The sequence below is a fragment of the Bombina bombina genome, chromosome 8 (genome assembly GCF_027579735.1).
Source record: "Bombina bombina isolate aBomBom1 chromosome 8, aBomBom1.pri, whole genome shotgun sequence".
Taxonomy (NCBI): Eukaryota; Metazoa; Chordata; class Amphibia; order Anura; family Bombinatoridae; genus Bombina; species Bombina bombina.
In genome coordinates, this window is record NC_069506.1 from 278,221,640 (window position 1) to 278,247,464 (window position 25,825).

Genomic DNA, 25,825 nt, shown 5'->3' on the forward strand with positions numbered 1-25,825 from the left:
AGCGCTTCTACTGGTGTGGCATGCTCAGGGCCAGGCTGCTGATCGTGGTCTAGCAGCTCATGGTAGCTCATTACCGGTTGCCACTCCTCTGAGGAAAAGTCCAATAGATCCCTGATCGCTGCACCATAGCCTTCTTCAGGCTCTGAGGCATTCTGTTGAACGAGATCTAACAGCCTTTTATATGCCTCTTCTAGCTCCCACTCGTGGGCAGCTAGGTAATAAAGATCATCTCTCAGTCCAGGTACTTCTGTAAGGTTCAGCCTTAGTTCTCTGTGTTCCAGTATGTCCTCCAGACGCCACTCTGCCGTACTCCCGCAGTGGGGGTCCTGTGCGAGACTTTCAAATAGCAATCCTGGGCCGCCGTAGTCATAGCCCTCTGTAGGATCATCCGCCTCCATCTCCGGACACACCTGGGCCACATACTACTGCAGTGCCCGGTACCCTTCATCCACCTCCATCTCTTTCTAGACCAATCCGGCCATCCATTCCTCCCGGGGCTGCTTTCCTAGGAACGGCATTCGTAGATCCATCTGGAGACAGTATTGCTGCTCTGGAGTAGGAAGGGACTTCCCATGGTAGTCTTGTTCGAACTGGAGAGCCTCGTGCCAGAGTTTCCGTCAAACTATATCCTTCAAGGCCAGTTTGCCCTCTGCCAAGACAGGGCCATCAAACTGGGCCAGCACTGCCTGCAATCTCCACTGGAATTCAGCCTCCATTTCCATCGAGGTCCCACTGGTAGTTTGGAACTGCTCCGTAAGGAGGCAGCAGATCCCACCTCTGCCAGCCAATTGTAGCGGGTCTCGGTACTCCAGACTGGGTATACCCGCTAAAGTCAGCTTCCTCCCACCAAACGCCAACCCATGAACCTCCACTGGATACCTTCCGCTATTAGAATAACGGCCGCTGCAAGTTGTTATAACCACCCCCAAGAACATTAGCAAAGACTAAATGCTTGAGGGTCAAAATAGGAACTGCTTTATTGCACAGAAAACACAGCTTTTATACATTTCCAACAAAAGGGGGTAGTCACCACATAATCAATAGAAACACATATATTATACAATGAACCAAACATCAGACAATGGTTAGTTAAACAAGATTCTAATCACATCCTGATTTACAAAAGGACAATAGATGACTCACACAATAACAGACACTTTACACCAAGACTAGATATGCAGACACATAACAGCAGGAGGTTTCAATAGGCTCAAACATTCTGAGTCGGGGGGGTTGGAGCAGGAAATACTGAATTCGCCTGTCACTGTATACTCCAACAAAACACAGGAATCCCAACTCTGTATCAGTTCCCTCCAGTCCTCATAGTCTCTGGGAATTCATGGAAACTGGGTAAACCTGAATCCAGGGTAAAAGTACTCCAAATGTACCCTGGGCACCCACCTCCCAAATCATAGAATCCCCTCAAGTTCCTGGGTCCATAGTCGGTGGGGAGGAGACTGGCCTGCAGTCCTCTCCAAGTACAAAAGTAACGGAAGCTTCCGTTACAGTGAGTATCAATACACTGATAATGAGCAGGCTGCACTGTATAATGTGAGTATCTATACACTGATAATGAGCATGCTGTACTGTATAATGTGAGTATCTATACACTGATAATAATCAAACTGCACTGTATAATGTATCTATACACTGATAATGAGCTAGCTGTACTGTATAATGATGTCATTATCAATACACTGATAATGAGCATGCTGCACTGTATAATGTGAGTGTCTATACACTGATAATGAGCACGCTGCACTGTATAAGGATTTGAGTATCTATACCCTGATAATGAGCAAACTCTACTGTATAATGATGTGAGTATCTTTACACTGATAATGAGCACACTGCACTGTATAATGATGTATATATACACTGATAAAGAGCAAACTGTACTGTATAATGATTTGAGTATCTATACACTGATAATGAGCAGGCTGCACTGTATAATAATACTGAGTATCTATATACTGATAATGAGAAGGCTGCACTGTATAATATCAGGGTATAGATACTCACATCATTTATACAGGGCAGCATGCACATTCTAAGTGTATAGATAATCACATCATTATAAAGTGCAGTGTTCTCATTATCAGTGCATGAATACTCACATCATTATACAGTGCAGCATACTCATTATCAGTGTATAAATATGCACATCATTATACAGTGCAGTGTGCTCATTATCAGTGTATAGATACATCATTATACAATGCAGCCTGCTTATTATCAGTTTATAGATACATCATTATACAATGCAGCGTGCTCATTATCGGTTTATAGATACATCATTATACAGTGCAGTGTGCTCATTTTTAGTGTATAGATAATCAGATCATTATACAGTGCAGCATGCTCATTATCAGTGTACAGATACTCACATCATTATACAGTGTGCTCATTATCAGTGTATAGATACTCACATTATTATACAGTGCAGTATGCTCATTATCAGTGTATAGATACTCACATCATTATACAGTGCAGTGTGCTCATTATCAGTGTAAAGATACTCACATCATTATACAGTGCAGTATTCTCATTATCAGTGTAAAGATACTCACATCATTATACAGTGCAGCGTACTCATTATCAGTGTATAGATACTCACATCATTATACAGTGCTGTATGCTCATTATCAGTGTATAGATACTCACATCACTATACAGTGCAGCATGCTCATTATCATTGTATAGATACTCACATCATTATACAGCACACTGTGCTCATTATCAGTGTATAGATACTCACATCATTATATAGTGCTGTATGCTCATTATCATTGTATAGATACTCACATCACTATACAGTGCAGCATACTCATTATCAGTGTATAGATACTCACATCATTATACAGTGCACTGTGCTCATAATCAGTGTATAGATACATCATTATACAGTGCAGCATGCTCATTATCAGTTTATAGGTACTCACATCATTATACAGTGCAGCATGCTCATTATCAGTGTATAAATACTTACATAATTATACAGTGCAATGTACTCATTATCAGTGTATAAATACTCACATCATTATACAATGCAGCGTGCTCATTATCAGCTTATAGATACATCATAATAAAGTACAGTGTGCTAATTATCAGTATATAGAAAGTCACATCATTATACAGTGCAGTGTTCTCATTATCAGTGTATAGATACTCACATCATTATACAGTACAGCATGCTCATTATCAGTGTATAAATACTCAAATCATTATACAGTGTGTAGAATATCTATACACTGATAATGAGCACACTGCACTGTGTAATGATACTGAGTATCTATAAACTGATAATGAGCACACTGCACTGTATAATGTGAGTATCTATACTCTATAATGAGCACGCTGCACTGTATAATGATGTGAGTATCAATACAGTGAAAATGAGCACACTGTATAATGATGTGAGTATCTATACACTAATAATGAGCACACTGCAATGAATAATGATGTGAGTATCTATACACTGATAATGAGCACGCTGTACTGTATAATGATGTGAGTATTTATATACTGATAATAAGCACACTGTACTGTATAATGATGTGAGTATATATACACTGATAATAAGCATACAGCACTGTATAATGATGTGAGTATCTATACACTGATAATGAGCACACTGCACTGTAAAATTATATGAATTCACTGATAATGAGCACGCTGCACTGTATAATGATGTGAGTATCTATACACTGATAATGAGCACACTGCACTGTATAATGATGTGAGTATCTATACACTGATAATGAGCACACTGCACTGTATAATGATGTGAGTATCTATACACTGATAATGAGCATGCTGCGCTGTATAATGATCTGAGTATTTATACACTGATAATGAACACGCTGCACTGTATAATGATGTGAGTATCTATACACTGATAATGAGCACACTGCACTGTATAATGATGTGAGTATCTATACACTGATAATGAGCATGCTGCACTGTATAATGATGTGAGTATCTATACACTGATAATGAGCACACTGCACTGTATAATGATGTGAGTATCTATACACTGATAATGAGCACACTGCACTGTATAATGATGTGAGTATCTATACACTGATAATGAGCATGCTGCACTGTATAATGATGTGAGTATTTATATACTGATAATGAGCACACTGCAATGTATAATGATGTGAGTATCTATACACTGATAATGAGCACACTGCACTGTATAATGATGTGAGTATCTATACACTGATAATGAGCATGCTGCACTGTATAATGATGTGAGTATCTATACACTGATAATGAGCACACTGCAATGTATAATGATGTATCTGTACACTGATAATGAGCACACTGCATTGTATAATGATGTGAGTATCTATACACTGATAATGAGCATGCTGCACTGTATAATGATATGACGTTCTATACACTGATAATGAGCACGCTGCACTGTAGAATGATGTGAGTATCTATACACTGATAATGAGCATGCTGCACTGTATAATGATATGACGTTCTATACACTGATAATGAGCATGCTGCACTGTAGAATGATGTATCTTTAGATTGATAATCAGCACGCTGCGTCTTATAATTATGCTGCACTGTATAATGATGTGAGTATATACTGATAATGAGCATGCAGTTCTGTATAATGATGAGTATGGATAACATGATATTGAATATGCTGGTAGGAATAATAAATAGTGTACACACCATTCACTAGTTAGGTTAGTAGTATGTTACCTTCAGGTTCACAGGAGCTGGTATTAAGTGTCACCTACATCTCAGACAGGTTCACACACACTACAGGCACTGAAGGCTTACTTTAGATATCCCTTGTTTAGATATACTGGAACCCAGACAGTACTACTGTTTACTGAGAGACCATCTATCCTCACCTTACTAAGCATGCCCTTACTGCTACAAGTAAATTTTAGCCTCTGGACCGATGTGAACTGATATTAGGATGTTTCTTTCTCAGGGAAGGACCTGGCAGCTGTTCAGAGGACTATCGTAGCTCTTGGAAGCATCGCAGTGACAAAGAACGATGGACAATACAAAGGAGACCCCGCATGGTTCATGAAGTATGTGAAATTAGCCAACAGTTGTAATCTCCATACTCCTAGGTGTGACAAGACCTTACTCATTGTCACTACGTGACTGCTCTCAAAGGAGTGACCCCCTCTACCCATTACACAATAAACTGTGACTAACTCTTCTTACTTCCAAAGACTAAGTATTTAACTCTTTACACTGTCTTTAGGTCCATTGGTACCTCCAGTTACCTTTTGCATGTCACGTGTCCCTCAGTACCTGTAACCTCTCCATGACATGTGTCTCTCAGTACGTGTATCCTCTCCCTGTCACATGTCCCTAAGTACCTGTAACATCTCCCTGTTACGTATCCCCCAGTACCTGTAACCTCTCCCTGTCACATGTCCCTAAGTACCTGTAACCTCTCCATGTCATGTGTCCCTCAGTAACTGTAACCTCTTCCTGTCACACATGCCCCTCAGTACCTGTAACCTCTCCATGTCATGTGTCCCTCAGTACCTGTAACCTCTTCCTGTCACATGTGCCCCTCAGTACCTGTAACCTCTCCATGTCATGTGTCCCTCAGTACCTGTAAACTCTCCATGTCATGTGTCCCTTAGTACCTGTAACCTCTACATGTCACATGTCCATCAGTACCTGTAACCTCTCCATGTCACACGTGTCTCCATGTCACACATGCCCATGGCTAATCCCTGATAACATACAGTAACCTCAGTATCATTAGATATATGTGCCCATGGCTAATCCCAGATAACATACAGTAACCTCAGTATCATTAGATATATGTGCCCATGGCTAATTTCTGATAACATACAGTAACCTCAGTATCATTAGATATATGTGCCCATGGCTAATCCCTGATAACATACAGTAACCTCAGTATCATTAGATATATGTGCCCATGGCTAATCCCAGATAACATACAGTAACCTCAGTATCATTAGATATATGTGCCCATGGCTAATCCCAGATAACATACAGTAACCTCAGTATCATTAGATATATTTGCCCATGGCTAATCTCTGATATCATACAGTAACCGCAGTATCATTAGATATATGTGCCCATGGCTAATCCCTGATAACATACAGTAACCTCACTATCATTAGTATCTGTGCCCATGGCTAATCCCAGGTAACACACAGTAACCTCAGTATCATTAGATATTTGTGCCCATGGCTAATCCCTGATAACATACAGTAACCTCATGATCATTAGATATATGTGCCCATGGCTAATCCCTGATAACATACAGTAACCTCAGTATCATTAGATATATGTGCCCATGGCTAATCCCTGATAACATACAGTAACCTCAGTATCATTAGATATATGTGCCCATGGCTAATCACTGATAACATACAGTAACCTCAGTATCATTAAATATATGTGCCCATGGCTAATCCCAGATAACATACAGTAACCTCAGTATCATTAGATATATGTGTCCATGGCTAATCCCAGATAACATACAGTAACCTCAGTATCATTAGATATATGTGCCCATGGCTAATTTCTGATAGCATACAGTAACCTCAGTATCATTAGATATATGTGCCCATGGCTAATCCCTTATAACATACAGTAACCTCAGTATCATTAAATATATGTGCCCATGGCTAATCCCAGATAACATACAGTAACCTCAGTATCATTATATATATATGTGCCCATGGCTAATCCCTGATAACATACAGTAACCTCAGTATCATTAGATATATGTGCCCATGGCTAATCCCAGATAACATACAGTAACCTCAGTATCATTAGATAAAGGTGCCCATGGCTAATCCCTGATAACATACAGTAACCTCAGTATCATTAGATATATGTGCCCATGGCTAATCCCAGATAACATACAGTAACCTCAGTATCATTAGATATATGTGCCCATGGCTAATCCCTGATAACATACAGTAACCTCAGTATCATTAGATATATGTGCCCATGGCTAATCCCTGATTACATACAGTAACCTCAGTGTCATTAGATATATGTGCCCATGGCTAATCCTAGATAACATACAGTAACCTCAGTATCATTAGATATATGTGCACATGGCTAATCCCTGATAACATACAGTAACCTCAGTATCATTATATATATGTGCCCATGGCTAATCCCTGAAAACATACAGTAACCTCAGTATCATTAGATATATGTGCCCATGGCTAATCCCAGATAACATACAGTAACCTCAGTGTCATTAGATATATGTGCCCATGGCTAATCACAGATAACATACAGTAACCTCAGTATCATTAGATATATGTGCCCATGGCTAATCCCTGATAACATACAGTAACCTCAGTATCATTAGATATATGTGCCCATGGCTAATCCCTGATAACATACAGTAACCTCAGTATCATTAGATATATGTGCCCATGGCTAATCCCTGATAACATACAGTAACCTCAGTATCATTAGATATATGTGCCCATGGCTAATCCCTGATAACATACAGTAACCTCAGTATCATTAGATATATGTGCCCATGGCTAATCCCAGATAACATACAGTAACCTCAGTATCATTAGATATATGTGCCCATGGCTAATCCCTGATAACATACAGTAACCTCAGTATCATTAGATATATGTGCCCATGGCTAATCCCTGATAACATACAGTAACCTCAGTATCATTAGATATATGTGCCCATGGCTAATCCTTGATAACATACAGTAACTACAGTATCATTAGATATATGTGCCCATGGCTAATCCCTGATAACATACAGTAACCTCAGTATCATTAGTTATATGTGCCCATGGCTAATCCTTGATAACATACAGTAACCTCAGTATCATTAGTTATATGTGCCCATGGCTAATCCTTGATAACATACAGTAACCTCAGTATCATTAGATATATGTGCCCATGGCTAATCCTTGATAACATACAGTAACCTCAGTATCATTAGATATATGTGCCCATGGCTAATCTCTGATAACATACAGTAACTTCAGTATCATTAGATATATGTGCCCATGGCTAATCTCCGATAACATACAGTAACCTCAGTATCATTAGATATATGTGCCCATGGCTAATCCCTGATAACATACAGTAACCTCAGTATCATTAGATATATGTGCCCATGGCTAATCCCAGATAACATACAGTAACCTCAGTATCATTAGATATATGTGCCCATGGCTAATCCCTGATAACATACAGTAACCTCAGTATCATTAGATATATGTGCCCATGGCTAATCCCTGATAACATACAGTAACCTCAGTATCATTAGATATATGTGCCCATGGCTAATCCCTGATAACATACAGTAACCTCAGTATCATTAGATATATGTGCCCATGGCTAATCCCTGATAACATACAGTAACCTCAGTATCATTAGATATATGTGCCCATGGCTAATCCCTGATAACATACAGTAACCTCAGTATCATTAGATATATGTGCCCATGGCTAATCCCTGATAACATACAGTAACCTCAGTATCATTAGATATATGTGCCCATGGCTAATCCCAGATAACATGCAGTAACCTCAGTATCATTAGATATATGTGCCCATGGCTAATCCCTGATAACATACAGTAATCTCAGTATCATTAGATATATGTGCCCATGGCTAATCCCAGATAACATACAGTAACTTCAGTATCATTAGATATATGTGCCCATGGCTAATCCCAGATAACATACAGTAACTTCAGTATCATTATATATATGTGCCCATGGCTAATCCCTGATAACATACAGTAACCTCATGATCATTAGATATATGTGCCCATGGCTAATCCCAGATAACATACAGTAACCTCAGTATCATTATATATATGTGCCCATGGCTAATCCTTGATAACATACAGTAACCTCAGTATCATTAGTTATATGTGCCCATGGCTAATCCTTGATAACATACAGTAACCTCAGAGTCATTAGATATATGTGCCCATGGCTAATCCCAGATAACATACAGTAACTTCAGTATCATTATATATATGTGCCCATGGCTAATCCCTGATAACATACAGTAACCTCATGATCATTAGATATATGTGCCCATGGCTAATCCCAGATAACATACAGTAACCTCAGTATCATTATATATATGTGCCCATGGCTAATCCCTGATAACATACAGTAACCTCATGATCATTAGATATATGTGCCCATGGCTAATCCATGATAACATACAGTAACCTCAGTATCATTAGATATATGTGCCCATGGCTAATCCCTGATAACATACAGTAACCTCAGTATCATTAGATATATGTGCCCATGGCTAATCCCTGATAACATACAGTAACCTCAGTATCATTAGATATATGTGCCCATGGCTAATCCCTGATAACATACAGTAACTTCAGTATCATTATATATATGTGCCCATGGCTAATCCCTGATAACATACAGTAACCTCATGATCATTAGATATATGTGCCCATGGCTAATCCCAGATAACATACAGTAACCTCAGTATCATTATATATATGTGCCCATGGCTAATCCTTGATAACATACAGTAACCTCATGATCATTAGATATATGTGCCCATGGCTAATCCCTGATAACATACAGTAACCTCATGATCATTAGATATATGTGCCCATGGCTAATCCCTGATAACATACAGTAACCTCAGTATCATTAGATATATGTGCCCATGGCTAATCCCTGATAACATACAGTAACCTCAGTATCATTAGATATATGTGCCCATGGCTAATCCTTGATAACATACAGTAACCTCAGTATCATTAGTTATATGTGCCCATGGCTAATCCTTGATAACATACAGTAACCTCAGTATCATTAGATATATGTGCCCATGGCTAATCCTTGATAACATACAGTAACCTCAGTATCATTAGATATATGTGCCCATGGCTAATCCCTGATAACATACAGTAACCTCAGTATCATTAGATATATGTGCCCATGGCTAATCCCAGATAACATACAGTAACCTCAGTATCATTAGATATATGTGCCCATGGCTAATCCCTGATAACATACAGTAACCTCAGTATCATTAGATATATGTGCCCATGGCTAATCCCTGATAACATACAGTAACCTCAGTATCATTAGATATATGTGCCCATGGCTAATCCCTGATAACATACAGTAACCTCAGTATCATTAGATATATGTGCCCATGGCTAATCCCTGATAACATACAGTAACCTCAGTATCATTAGATATATGTGCCCATGGCTAATCCCAGATAACATGCAGTAACCTCAGTATCATTAGATATATGTGCCCATGGCTAATCCCTGATAACATACAGTAATCTCAGTATCATTAGATATATGTGCCCATGGCTAATCCCAGATAACATACAGTAACTTCAGTATCATTAGATATATGTGCCCATGGCTAATCCCAGATAACATACAGTAACTTCAGTATCATTATATATATGTGCCCATGGCTAATCCCTGATAACATACAGTAACCTCATGATCATTAGATATATGTGCCCATGGCTAATCCCAGATAACATACAGTAACCTCAGTATCATTATATATATGTGCCCATGGCTAATCCCTGATAACATACAGTAACCTCATGATCATTAGATATATGTGCCCATGGCTAATCCCAGATAACATACAATAACCTCAGTATCATTAGATATATGTGCCCATGGCTACTCCCAGATAACATACAGTAACCTCAGTATCATTAGATATATGTGCCCATGGCTAATCCCTGATAACATACAGTAACCTCAGTATCATTAGATATATGTGCTCATGGCTAATCCCTGATAACATACAGTAACCTCAGTATCATTAGATATATGTGCCCATGGCTAATCCCTGATAACATACAGTAACCTCAGAATCATTAGATATATGTGCCCATGGCTAATCCCAGATAACATACAGTAACCTCAGTATCATTAGATATATGTGCCCATGGCTAATCCCTGATAACATACAGTAACCTCAGTATCATTAGATATATGTGCCCATGGCTAATCCCTGATAACATACAGTAACCTCAGTATCATTAGATATATGTGCCCATGGCTAATCCCTGATAACATACAGTAACTACAGTATCATTAGATATATGTGCCCATGGCTAATCCCTGATAACATACAGTAACCTCAGTATCATTAGATATATGTGCCCATGGCTAATCCCTGATAACATACAGTAACCTCAGTATCATTAGATATATGTGCCCATGGCTAATCCCTGATAACATACAGTAACTACAGTATCATTAGATATATGTGCCCATGGCTAATCCCTGATAACATACAGTAACCTCAGTATCATTAGTTATATGTGCCCATGGCTAATCCTTGATAACATACAGTAACCTCAGTATCATTAGTTATATGTGCCCATGGCTAATCCTTGATAACATACAGTAACCTCAGTATCATTAGATATATGTGCCCATGGCTAATCCTTGATAACATACAGTAACCTCAGTATCATTAGATATATGTGCCCATGGCTAATCCCTGATAACATACAGTAACCTCAGTATCATTATATATATATATGTGCCCATGGCTAATCCCTGATAACATACAGTAACCTCAGTATCATTAGATATATGTGCCCATGGCTAATCCCTGATAACATACAGTAACCTCAGTGTCATTAGATATATGTGCCCATGGCTAATCCTAGATAACATACAGTAACCTCAGTATCATTAGATATATGTGCCCATGGCTAATCCCAGATAACATACAGTAACCTCGGTATCATTAGATATATGTGCCCATGGCTAATCTCTGATAACATACAGTAACCTCAGTATCATTAGATATATGTGCCCATGGCTAATCCCTGATAACATACAGTAACCTCAGTATCATTAGATATATGTGCCCATGGCTAATCCCAGATAACATACAGTAACCTCAGTATCATTATATATATGTGCCCATGGCTAATCCCTGATAACATACAGTAACCTCATGATCATTAGATATATGTGCCCATGGCTAATCCCAGATAACATACAGTAACCTCAGTATCATTATATATATGTGCCCATGGCTAATCCCTGATAACATACAGTAACCTCATGATCATTAGATATATGTGCCCATGGCTAATCCCAGATAACATACAATAACCTCAGTATCATTAGATATATGTGCCCATGGCTACTCCCAGATAACATACAGTAACCTCAGTATCATTTGATATATGTTCCCATGGCTAATCCCTGATAACATACAGTAACCTCAGTATCATTAGATATATGTGCTCATGGCTAATCCCTGATAACATACAGTAACCTCAGTATCATTAGATATATGTGCCCATGGCTAATCCCTGATAACATACAGTAACCTCATGATCATTAGATATATGTTCCCATGGCTAATCCCTGATAACATACCGTAACCTCAGTATCATTAGATATATGTGCCCATGGCTAATCCCTGATAACATACAGTAACCTCAGTATCATTAGATATATGTGCCCATGGCTAATCCCTGATAACATACAGTAACCTCAGAATCATTAGATAAATGTGCCCATGGCTAATCCCTGATAACATACAGTAACCTCAGAATCATTAGATATATGTGCCCATGGCTAATCCCTGATAACATACAGTAACCTCAGTATCATTAGATATATGTTCCCATGGTTAATCCCAGATAACATACAGTAACCTCAGTATCATTAGATATATGTGCCCATGGTTAATCCCAGATAACATACAGTAACCTCAGTATCATTAGATATATGTGCCCATGGCTAATCCCAGATAACATACAGTAACCTCAGTATCATTAGATATATGTGCCCATGGCTAATCCCAGATAACATACAGTAACCTCAGTATCATTAGATATATGTGCCCATGGCTAATCCCTGATAACATACAGTAACCTCAGTATCATTAAATATATGTGCCCATGGCTAATCCCAGATAACATACAGTAACCTCAGTATCATTAGATATATGTGCCCATGGCTAATCCCTGATAACATACAGTAACCTCAGAATCATTAGATATATGTGCTCATGGCTAATCCCTGATAACATACAGTAACCTCTGTATCATTAGATATATGTGCCCATGGCTAATCTCTGATAACATACAGTAACCTCAGTATCATTAGATATATGTGCCCATGGCTAATCCCTGATAATATACAGTAACCTCATGATCATTAGATATATGTGCCCATGGCTAATCCCTGATAACATACAGTAACCTCAGTATCATTAGATATATGTGCCCATGGCTAATCTCTGATAACATACAGTAACCTCAGTATCATTAGATATATGTGCCCATGGCTAATCCCTGATAACATACAGTAACCTCAGTATCATTAGATATATGTGCCCATGGCTAATCTCTGATAACATACAGTAACCTCAGTATCATTAGATATATGTGCCCATGGCTAATCCCTGATAACATACAGTAACCTCAGTATCATTAGATATATGTGCCCATGGATAATCCCAGATAACATACAATAACCTCAGTATCATTAGATATATGTGCCCATGGCTAATCCCTGATAACATACAGTAACCTCAGTATCATTAGATATATGTGCCCATGGCTAATCCCTGATAACATACAGTAACCTCAGTATCATTAGATATATGTGCCCATGGCTAATCCCAGATAACATACAGTAACCTCAGTATCATTAGATATATGTGCCCATGGCTAATCCCTGATAACATACAGTAACCTCAGTATCATTAGATATATGTGCCCATGGCTAATCCCTGATTACATACAGTAACCTCAGTATCATTAGATATATGTGCCCATGGCTAATCCCTGATAACATACAGTAACCTCTGTATCATTAGATATATGTGCCCATGGCTAATCCCTGATAACATACAGTAACCTCTGTATCATTAGATATATGTGCCCATGGCTAATCCCTGATAACATACAGTAACCTCAGTATCATTAGATATATGTGCCCATGGCTAATCCCTGAAAACATACAGTAACCTCAGTATCATTAGATATATGTGCCCATGGCTAATCCCTGATAACATACAGTAACCACAGTATCATTAGATATATGTGCCCATGGCTAATCCCTGATAACATACAGTAACCTCAGTATCATTAGATATATGTGCCCATGGCTAATCCCAGATAACATACAGTAACCTCAGTATCATTATATATATGTGCCCATGGCTAATCCCTGAAAACATACAGTAACCTCAGTATCATTAGATATATGTGCCCATGGCTAATCCCTGATAACATACAGTAACCACAGTATCATTAGATATATGTGCCCATGGCTAATCCCTGATAACATACAGTAACCTCAGTATCATTAGATATATGTGCCCATGGCTAATCCCTGATAACATACAGTAACCTCAGTATCATTAGATATATGTGCCCATGGCTAATCCCTGATAACATACAGTAACCTCAGTATCATTAGATATATGTGCCCATGGCTAATCCCTGATAACATACAGTAATCTCAGTATCATTAGATATATGTGCCCATGGCTAATGCCTGATAACATACACTAACCTCAGTATCATTGGATATCTGTGCCCATGGCTAATCCCCGATAACATACAGTAACCTCAGTATCATTAGATATATGTGCCCATGGCTAATCCCTGATAACATACAGTAACCACAGTATCATTAGATATATGTGCCCATGGCTAATCCCTGATAACATACAGTAACCTCAGTATCATTAGATATATGTGCCCATGGCTAATCCCAGATAACATACAGTAACCTCAGTATCATTATATATATGTGCCCATGGCTAATCCCTGAAAACATACAGTAACCTCAGTATCATTAGATATATGTGCCCATGGCTAATCCCTGATAACATACAGTAACCACAGTATCATTAGATATATGTGCCCATGGCTAATCCCTGATAACATACAGTAACCTCAGTATCATTAGATATATGTGCCCATGGCTAATCCCAGATACCATACAGTAACCTCAGTATCATTATATATATGTGCCCATGGCTAATCCCTGAAAACATACAGTAACCTCAGTATCATTAGATATATGTGCCCATGGCTAATCCCTGATAACATACAGTAACCTCAGTATCATTAGATATATGTGCCCATGGCTAATCCCTGATAACATACAGTAACCTCAGTATCATTAGATATATGTGCCCATGGCTAATCCCTGATAACATACAGTAACCTCAGTATCATTAGATATATGTGCCCATGGCTAATCCCTGATAACATACAGTAACCTCAGTATCATTAGATATATGTGCCCATGGCTAATCCCTGATAACATACAGTAATCTCAGTATCATTAGATATATGTGCCCATGGCTAATGCCTGATAACATACACTAACCTCAGTATCATTGGATATCTGTGCCCATGGCTAATCCCTGATAACATACAGTAACCTCAGTATCATTAGATATATGTGCCCATGGCTAATCCCTGATTACATACAGTAACCTCAGTATCATTAGATATATGTGCCCATGGCTAATCCCAGATAACATACAGTAACCTTAGTATCATTAGATATATGTGCCCATGGCTAATCCCTGATAACATACAGTAACCTCTGTATCATTAGATATATGTGCCCATGGCTAATCCCTGATAACATAGAGTAACCTCAGTATCATTAGATATATGTGCCCATGGCTAATCCCTGATAACATAGAGTAACCTCAGTATCATTAGATATATGTGCCCATGGCTAATCCCTGATAACATACAGTAACCTCAGTATCATTAGATATATGTGCCCATGGCTAATCCCTGATAACATACAGTAATCTCAGTATCATTAGATATATGTGCCCATGGCTAATGCCTGATAACATACACTAACCTCAGTATCATTGGATATCTGTGCCCATGGCTAATCCCTGATAACATACAGTAACCTCAGTATCATTAGATATATGTGCCCATGGCTAATCCCTGATTACATACAGTAACCTCAGTATCATTAGATATATGTGCCCATGGCTAATCCCAGATAACATACAGTAACCTTAGTATCATTAGATATATGTGCCCATGGCTAATCCCTGATAACATACAGTAACCTCTGTATCATTAGATATATGTGCCCATGGCTAATCCCTGATAACATAGAGTAACCTCAGTATAATTAGATATATGTGCCCATGGCTAATCCCTGATAACATACAGTAACCTCAGTATCATTAGATATATGTGCCCATGGCTAATCCCAGATAACATACAGTAACCTCAGTATCATTAGATATATGTGCCCATGGCTAATCCCAGATAACATAGAGTAACCTCAGTATCATTAGATATATGTGCCCATGGCTAATTCCAGATAACATAGAGTAACCTCAGTATCATTAGATATATGTGCCCATGGCTAATCCCTGATAACATACAGTAACTTCAGTATCATTAGATATATGTGCCCATGGCTAATCCCAGATAACATACAGTAACCTCAGTATCATTAGATATATGTGCCCATGGCTAATCCCTGATAACATACAGTAACCTCAGTATCATTAGATATATGTGCCCATGGCTAATCCCTGATAACATACAGTAACCTCAGTATCATTAGATATATGTGCCCATGGCTAATCCCTGATAACATACAGTAACTTCAGTATCATTAGATATATGTGCCCATGGCTAATCCCAGATAACATAGAGTAACCTCAGTATCATTAGATATATGTGCCCATGGCTAATCCCTGATAACATACAGTAACTTCAGTATCATTAGATATATGTGCCCATGGCTAATCCCAGATAACATACAGTAACCTCAGTATCATTAGATATATGTGCCCATGGCTAATCCCTGATAACATACAGTAACTTCAGTATCATTAGATATATGTGCCCATGGCTAATCTCTGATAACATACAGTAACCTCAGTATCATTAGATATATGTGCCCATGGCTAATCCCTGATAACATACAGTAACCTCAGTATCATTAGATATATGTGCCCATGGATAATCCCAGATAACATACAGTAACCTCAGTATCATTAGATATATGTGCCCATGGCTAATCCCTGATAACATACAGTAACCTCAGTATCATTAGATATATGTGCCCATGGCTAATCCCTGATAACATACAGTAACCACAGTATCATTAGATATATGTGCCCATGGCTAATCCCTGATTACATACAGTAACCTCAGTATCATTAGATATATGTGCCCATGGCTAATCCCTGATAACATACAGTAACCTCAGAGTCATTAGATATATGTGCCCATGGCTAATCCCTGATTACATACAGTAACCTCAGTATCATTAGATATATGTGCCCATGGCTAATCCCAGATAACATACAGTAACCTCGGTATCATTAGATATATGTGCCCATGGCTAATCCCAGATAACATACAGTAACCTCAGTATCATTAGATATATGTGCCCATGGCTAATCCCTGATAACATACAGTAACCTCAGTATCATTAGATATATGTGCCCATGGCTAATCCCTGATTACATACAGTAACCTCAGTATCATTAGATATATGTGCCCATGGCTAATCCCTGATAACATAGAGTAACCTCAGTATCATTAGATATATGTGCCCATGGCTAATCCCTGATAACATAGAGTAACCTCAGTATCATTAGATATATGTGCCCATGGCTAATCCCTGATAACATACAGTAACCTCAGTATCATTAGATATATGTGCCCATGGCTAATCCCTGATAACATACAGTAACCTCAGTATCATTAGATATATGTTCCCATGGCTAATCCCTGATAACATACAGTAACCTCAGTATCATTAGATATATGTGCCCATGGCTAATCCCTGATAACATACAGTAACCTCAGTATCATTAGATATATGTGCCCATGGCTAATCCCAGATAACATAGAGTAACCTCAGTATCATTAGATATATGTGCCCATGGCTAATCCCTGATAACATACAGTAACTTCAGTATCATTAGATATATGTGCCCATGGCTAATCCCAGATAACATACAGTAACCTCAGTATCATTAGATATATGTGCCCATGGCTAATCCCAGATAACATAGAGTAACCTCAGTATCATTAGATATATGTGCCCATGGCTAATTCCAGATAACATAGAGTAACCTCAGTATCATTAGATATATGTGCCCATGGCTAATCCCTGATAACATACAGTAACTTCAGTATCATTAGATATATGTGCCCATGGCTAATCCCAGATAACATACAGTAACCTCAGTATCATTAGATATATGTGCCCATGGCTAATCCCTGATAACATACAGTAACCTCAGTATCATTAGATATATGTGCCCATGGCTAATCCCTGATAACATACAGTAACCTCAGTATCATTAGATATATGTGCCCATGGCTAATCCCTGATAACATACAGTAACTTCAGTATCATTAGATATATGTGCCCATGGCTAATCCCAGATAACATAGAGTAACCTCAGTATCATTAGATATATGTGCCCATGGCTAATCCCTGATAACATACAGTAACTTCAGTATCATTAGATATATGTGCCCATGGCTAATCCCAGATAACATACAGTAACCTCAGTATCATTAGATATATGTGCCCATGGCTAATCCCTGATAACATACAGTAACTTCAGTATCATTAGATATATGTGCCCATGGCTAATCTCTGATAACATACAGTAACCTCAGTATCATTAGATATATGTGCCCATGGCTAATCCCTGATAACATACAGTAACCTCAGTATCATTAGATATATGTGCCCATGGATAATCCCAGATAACATACAGTAACCTCAGTATCATTAGATATATGTGCCCATGGCTAATCCCTGATAACATACAGTAACCTCAGTATCATTAGATATATGTGCCCATGGCTAATCCCTGATAACATACAGTAACCACAGTATCATTAGATATATGTGCCCATGGCTAATCCCTGATTACATACAGTAACCTCAGTATCATTAGATATATGTGCCCATGGCTAATCCCTGATAACATACAGTAACCTCAGAGTCATTAGATATATGTGCCCATGGCTAATCCCTGATTACATACAGTAACCTCAGTATCATTAGATATATGTGCCCATGGCTAATCCCAGATAACATACAGTAACCTCGGTATCATTAGATATATGTGCCCATGGCTAATCCCAGATAACATACAGTAACCTCAGTATCATTAGATATATGTGCCCATGGCTAATCCCTGATAACATACAGTAACCTCAGTATCATTAGATATATGTGCCCATGGCTAATCCCTGATTACATACAGTAACCTCAGTATCATTAGATATATGTGCCCATGGCTAATCCCTGATAACATAGAGTAACCTCAGTATCATTAGATATATGTGCCCATGGCTAATCCCTGATAACATAGAGTAACCTCAGTATCATTAGATATATGTGCCCATGGCTAATCCCTGATAACATACAGTAACCTCAGTATCATTAGATATATGTGCCCATGGCTAATCCCTGATAACATACAGTAACCTCAGTATCATTAGATATATGTTCCCATGGCTAATCCCTGATAACATACAGTAACCTCAGTATCATTAGATATATGTGCCCATGGCTAATCCCTGATAACATACAGTAACCTCAGTATCATTAGATATATGTGCCCATGGCTAATCCCAGATAACATAGAGTAACCTCAGTATCATTAGATATATGTGCCCATGGCTAATCCCTGATAACATACAGTAACTTCAGTATCATTAGATATATGTGCCCATGGCTAATCCCAGATAACATACAGTAACCTCAGTATCATTAGATATATGTGCCCATGGCTAATCCCTGATAACATACAGTAACCTCAGTATCATTAGATATATGTGCCCATGGCTAATCCCTGATAACATACAGTAACCTCAGTATCATTAGATATATGTGCTCATGACTAATCCCTGATAACATACAGTAACCTCAGTATCATTAGATATATGTGCCCATGGCTAATCCCTGATAACATACAGTAACCTCAGTATCATTAGATATATGTGCCCATGGCTAATCCCTGATAACATTCAGTAACCTCAGGATAGAGTAGTACATGACATGAAACACTGCTGCCATCTACTGTACGTACAAATTTATAACACAATTATAAAATTGCTGCAATATAATGCTCCAGTCACATGCACGCTCCTACACCTTCCTACCTACTTATTAACAAAGGATACCAAGAGAACAAAGTCAATAATAACACTATGGGGTAGATTTAACAAGTGCCGGGGGAACATGAAGTGAATCATGTCTGCCTGACATCGCTAAATGTCGAGAGAATACGCTGTCTGCATTTAATATTGCACAAGCATTTTTTGTGAAATGCTTGTGTAATGCCGCCCCCTGCGGCCAATCGGACCGGGATGATTGCAGTCTGCCACCTAAAAGGTTGTGAAAGAGTTAAGGAGCAGCGCTTTTACGACTGCTGCTTCTTACCTTACGTTTCAGGCAGACCTGAAATTTCAGGCGGAGACATCAGCATCCGCTGCTTGTTTAATCTACCGCTATATCTGAATTTATGTCCTTTAAATAAAAATACATGGTTTTAGCATGTGAATTCAGCATTTAAAACAATTGAAAGAAATGCAGAGCAAAGAAAAAAGATGAGTTGTTAACAGGTGCAAGATGATGAAACTACAATATCTGATAGACAGAAGAGTTTGCTGATGGATTACACATGTATTTAAATAGCTTGTGATAAATAGTCCTGTTACTTCACTAAAGAACTGTGATTGGTTGGATGTGTGACACCTGTGTGATATAAACAATTTTCTCATTGTCACCAAATGATTTCTAGTTCTATGTATGTGACAATGAGAGCTCATGTGATCACGGCTTTAGATTCACTTGTGACTGTCTCTCTTCTCTCTAGGAAAGCTCAGGAGCACAAACGCGATTTCAGTGACGCAAAACTGAAGGAAGGAAAGAGCGTGATTGGTTTGCAGATGGGCAGTAATCAGGGGGCATCCCAGGCTGGCATGACAGGGTACGGTCGCCCCAGGCAGATCATCGGCTAAATCGAACAGACCATTTACCCCTTCCCTGCTGAGGGTTAGAAAAAAATCTAAACAGAGAATTCTCCCCATGTATACGGCCCAGAAGAACCAGGTCATCCACTCAAATTATACCAGTTACCCTAGAGCCGGAGCTGTCATCGCATTCGCCTTCGTGAAAGTGGCAAAAAAGGTCACTGCTCAGTCACAGGGCAGGTTGGCACCTCTTGCTGCTCCCTCAATATATTTCTATTTAACCCTTCAACCCCTTCCTCACATGATCTACTCTAGCACCAAATATATTGAGTCCACTTTCCCCAATAACAGAGCCCCTGCCAAATGGATCACCACCAGACCTCTCCCCTAACTCATGTCAACTCTCTAGTCCGTTATTAGCTCTTATTACCCTCAGTGTTTTATTTCAAAAATTTTAAACATAAAAAAGATTTTATAACATGAAGAAATTTTAATTTTTTAAATGACAAAAATAAATGTGTTAAAATAACTTTTAGTGCTATTTTGTGTTGTGTATATGTGACATGGTGCATCAGTGTGAGCAAGGGGTGAGGCTGGCACTGCCACTCTCTGTGCTTGGTATATGTGTCATAGTGCATCAGTGTGTGAGCGAGGGGTGAGGCTGGCACTGTCACTCTCTGAACTGTTTATATGTGACATGGTGCATCAGTGTGAGCAAGGGGTGAGGCTGGCACTGTTACTCTCTGTGCTTGGTATATGTGTCATAGTGCATCAGTGTGTGAGCGAGGGGTGAGGCTGGCACTGTCACTCTCTGTGCTGTGTATATGTGTCATTGTGCATCAGTGTGTGAGCGAGGGGTGAGGCTGGCACTGTCACTCTCTGTGCTGTGTATATGTGTCATTGTGCATCAGTGTGTGAGCGAGGGGTGAGGCTGGCACTGTCACTCTCTGAACTGTGTATATGTGACATGGTGCATCAGTGTGAGCAAGGGGTGAGGCTGGCACTGCCACTCTCTGTGCTTGGTATATGTGTCATAGTGCATCAGTGTGTGAGCGAGGGGTGAGGCTGGCACTGTCACTCTCTGAACTGTGTATATGTGACATGGTGCATCAGTGTGTGAGCGAGGGGTGAGGCTGGCACTGTCACTCTCTGAACTGTGTATATGTGTCATGGTGCATCAGTGAGCGAGGGGCGAGGCTGGCACTGTCACTCTCTGTGCTGTGTATATGTGTCATGGTGCATCAGTGTGTGAGCGAGGCGTGAGGCTGGCACTGTCACTCTCTGAACTGTGTATATGTGTCATTGTGCATCAGTGTGTGAGCGAGGAGGGAGGCTGGCACTGTCACTCTCTGTGCTGTGTATATGTGTCATGGTGCATCAGTGTGTGAGTGAGGGGTGAGGCTGGCACTGTCACTCTCTGTGCTGTGTATATGTGTCATGATGCATCAGTGTGTGAGCAAGGGGTGAGGCTGGCACTGTCACTCTCTGTGCTGTGTATATGTGTCATGGTGCATCAGTGTGTGAGCGAGGAGGAAGACTGGCACTGTCACTCTCTGTGCTGTGTACATGTGTCATGGTGCATCAGTGTGTGAGCGAGGGGTGAGGCTGGCACTGTCACTCTCTGAACTGTGTATATGTGTCATGATGCATCACTGTGAGCGAGGGGTGAGGCTGGCAATGTCACTCTGTGCTGTGTACATGTGTCATGGTGCATCAGTGTGTGAGCGAGGGGTGAGGCTGGCAATGTCACTCTCTGAACTGTGTATATGTGTCATGATGCATCACTGTGAGCAAGGGGTGAGGCTGGCACTGTCACTCTCTGTGCTGTGTATATGTGACATGGTGCATCAATGTGTGAGTGAGGGGTGAGGCTGGCACTGCCACTCTCTGCGATATGTATATGTGTCATGGTGCATCAGTGTGTGAGCGAGGGGTGAGGCTGGCACTGCCACTCTCTGCGATATGTATATGTGTCATGGTGCATCAGTGTGTGAGCGAGGGGTGAGGCTGGCACTGCCACTCTCTGTGCTTGGTATATGTGTTATTGTGCATCAGTGTGTGAGTGAGGAGGGAGGCTGGCACTGTCACTCTCTGTGCTGTATATATAAACAGCACAGAGTGACAGTACCAGCCTCACCCCTCGCTTGTGCACTGATGCACAATGACACATATACACAACACAGAGAGTGCTGTGTATATGTGACATGGTGCATCAGTGTGTGAGTGAGGGGTGAGGCTGGCACTGTCACTCTCTGTGCTGTGTGTATGTGACATGGAGCATCAGTGTGTAAGCAAGGGGTGAGGCTGGCACTGTCACTCTCTGTGCTGTGTATATGTGACATGGTGCATCAGTGTGTGAGCGAGGGGTGAGGCTGGCACTGTCGCTCTCTGTGCTGTGTATATGTGTCATGGTGCATCAGTGTGTGAGCAAGGAGGGAGGCTGGCACTGTCACTCTCTGTGCTGTGTATATGTGACATGGTGCATCAGTGTGTGAGCGAGGGGTGAGGCTGGCACTGTCACTCTCTGTGCTGTGTATATGTGTCATTGTGCATCAGTGTGTGAGGAGAGAGGATGGCACTGCACTCTTTGTGCTGTGTATATGTGTCATGGTGCATCAGTGTGTGAGTGAGGGGTGAGGCTGGCACTGTCACACTCTATGCTGTGTATATGTGTCATGGTACATCAGTGTGTGAGCGAGGAGGGAGGCTGGTACTGTCACACTCTATGCTGTGTATATGTGTCATGGTACATCAGTGTGTGAGCGAGGGGTGAGGCTGGCACTGTCACTCTCTGAACTGTGTATATGTGTCATGATGCATCACTGTGAGCGAGGGGTGAGGCTGGCAATGTCACTCTGTGCTGTGTACATGTGTCATGGTGCATCAGTGTGTGAGCGAGGGGTGAGGCTGGCAATGTCACTCTCTGAACTGTGTATATGTGTCATGATGCATCACTGTGAGCAAGGGGTGAGGCTGGCACTGTCACTCTCTGTGCTGTGTATATGTGACATGGTGCATCAATGTGTGAGTGAGGGGTGAGGCTGGCACTGCCACTCTCTGCGATATGTATATGTGTCATGGTGCATCAGTGTGTGAGCGAGGGGTGAGGCTGGCACTGCCACTCTCTGCGATATGTATATGTGTCATGGTGCATCAGTGTGTGAGCGAGGGGTGAGGCTGGCACTGCCACTCTCTGTGCTTGGTATATGTGTTATTGTGCATCAGTGTGTGAGTGAGGAGGGAGGCTGGCACTGTCACTCTCTGTGCTGTATATATAAACAGCACAGAGTGACAGTACCAGCCTCACCCCTCGCTTGTGCACTGATGCACAATGACACATATACACAACACAGAGAGTGCTGTGTATATGTGACATGGTGCATCAGTGTGTGAGTGAGGGGTGAGGCTGGCACTGTCACTCTCTGTGCTGTGTGTATGTGACATGGAGCATCAGTGTGTAAGCAAGGGGTGAGGCTGGCACTGTCACTCTCTGTGCTGTGTATATGTGACATGGTGCATCAGTGTGTGAGCGAGGGGTGAGGCTGGCACTGTCGCTCTCTGTGCTGTGTATATGTGTCATGGTGCATCAGTGTGTGAGCAAGGAGGGAGGCTGTCACTCTCTGTGCTGTGTATATGTGACATGGTGCATCAGTGTGTGAGCGAGGGGTGAGGCTGGCACTGTCACTCTCTGTGCTGTGTATATGTGTCATTGTGCATCAGTGTGTGAGGAGAGAGGATGGCACTGCACTCTTTGTGCTGTGTATATGTGTCATGGTGCATCAGTGTGTGAGTGAGGGGTGAGGCTGGCACTGTCACACTCTATGCTGTGTATATGTGTCATGGTACATCAGTGTGTGAGCGAGGAGGGAGGCTGGTACTGTCACACTCTATGCTGTGTATATGTGTCATGGTACATCAGTGTGTGAGCGAGGAGGGAGGCTGGTACTGTCACTCTCTGTGCTGTGTATATGTGACATGGTGCATCAGTGTGTGAGTGAGGGGTGAGGATGGCACTGTCACTCTCTGTGCTGTGTATATGTGACATGATGCACCAGTGTGTGAGCAAGGAGGGAGGCTGGTACTGTCACTCTCTGTGTTGTGTATATGTGTCATTGTGCATCAGTGCACAAAGGGGGGGGTGAGGCTGGTACTGTCACTCTGTGCTGTTTATATGTGACATGGTGCATCAGTGTGTGAGTAAGGGGTGAGGCTGGCACTGTCACTCTCTCTGCTGTGTTTATGTGTTATGGTGCATCAGTGTGTGAGGAGGGAGGCTGGCAATGCACTCATTGTGCTGTGTATATGTGTCATTGGGCATCAGTGTGTTATTTAAGGTTGAGGCTGGCACTGTCAATCTCTCTGCTGTGTATATGTGTCATTGTGCATCAGTGTGTGAGCGAGGGGTGAGGCTGGCACTGTCACTCTCTGTGCTGTGTATATGAGTCATTGTGCATCAGTGTGTGAGCGAGGAGGGAGGCTGGCACTGTCACTCTCTGTGCTGTGTATATGTGTCATTGTGCATCAGTGTGTGAGCGAGGAGGGAGGCTGGCACTGTCCCTCTCTGTGTTGTGTATATGTGTCATTGTGCATCAGTGTGTGAGCGAGGAGGGAGGCTGGCACTGTCACTCTCTGTGCTGTGTATATGTGACATGGTGCATCAGTGTGTGAGCGAGGAGGGAGGCTGGCACTGTCACTCTCTGTGCTGTGTATATGTGTCATTGTGCATCAGTGTGTGAGCGAGGGGTGAGGCTGGCACTGTCACTCTCTCTGCTGTGTATATGTGTCATTGTGCATCAGTGTGTGAGCGAGGGGTGAGGCTGGCACTGTCACTCT

General features: G+C 40.8%; 1 protein-coding gene across 1 annotated transcript in view; it reads left to right on the plus strand.

The window, feature by feature from the left end:
• TAGLN (transgelin) overlaps window positions 1-21,521 on the plus strand; it is a 48,673-nt gene extending 27,152 nt beyond the window's left edge. Inside the window, exons 4-5 of the mRNA XM_053691394.1 lie at window positions 4,964-5,066; window positions 20,896-21,521. Of these exons, the coding sequence (XP_053547369.1) occupies window positions 4,964-5,066; window positions 20,896-21,040 (248 nt within the window). The 3' untranslated portion in view covers window positions 21,041-21,521. The remainder of the gene's footprint in view (window positions 1-4,963; window positions 5,067-20,895) is intronic.
• The last annotated feature ends 4,304 nt before the right edge of the window (window positions 21,522-25,825 follow it).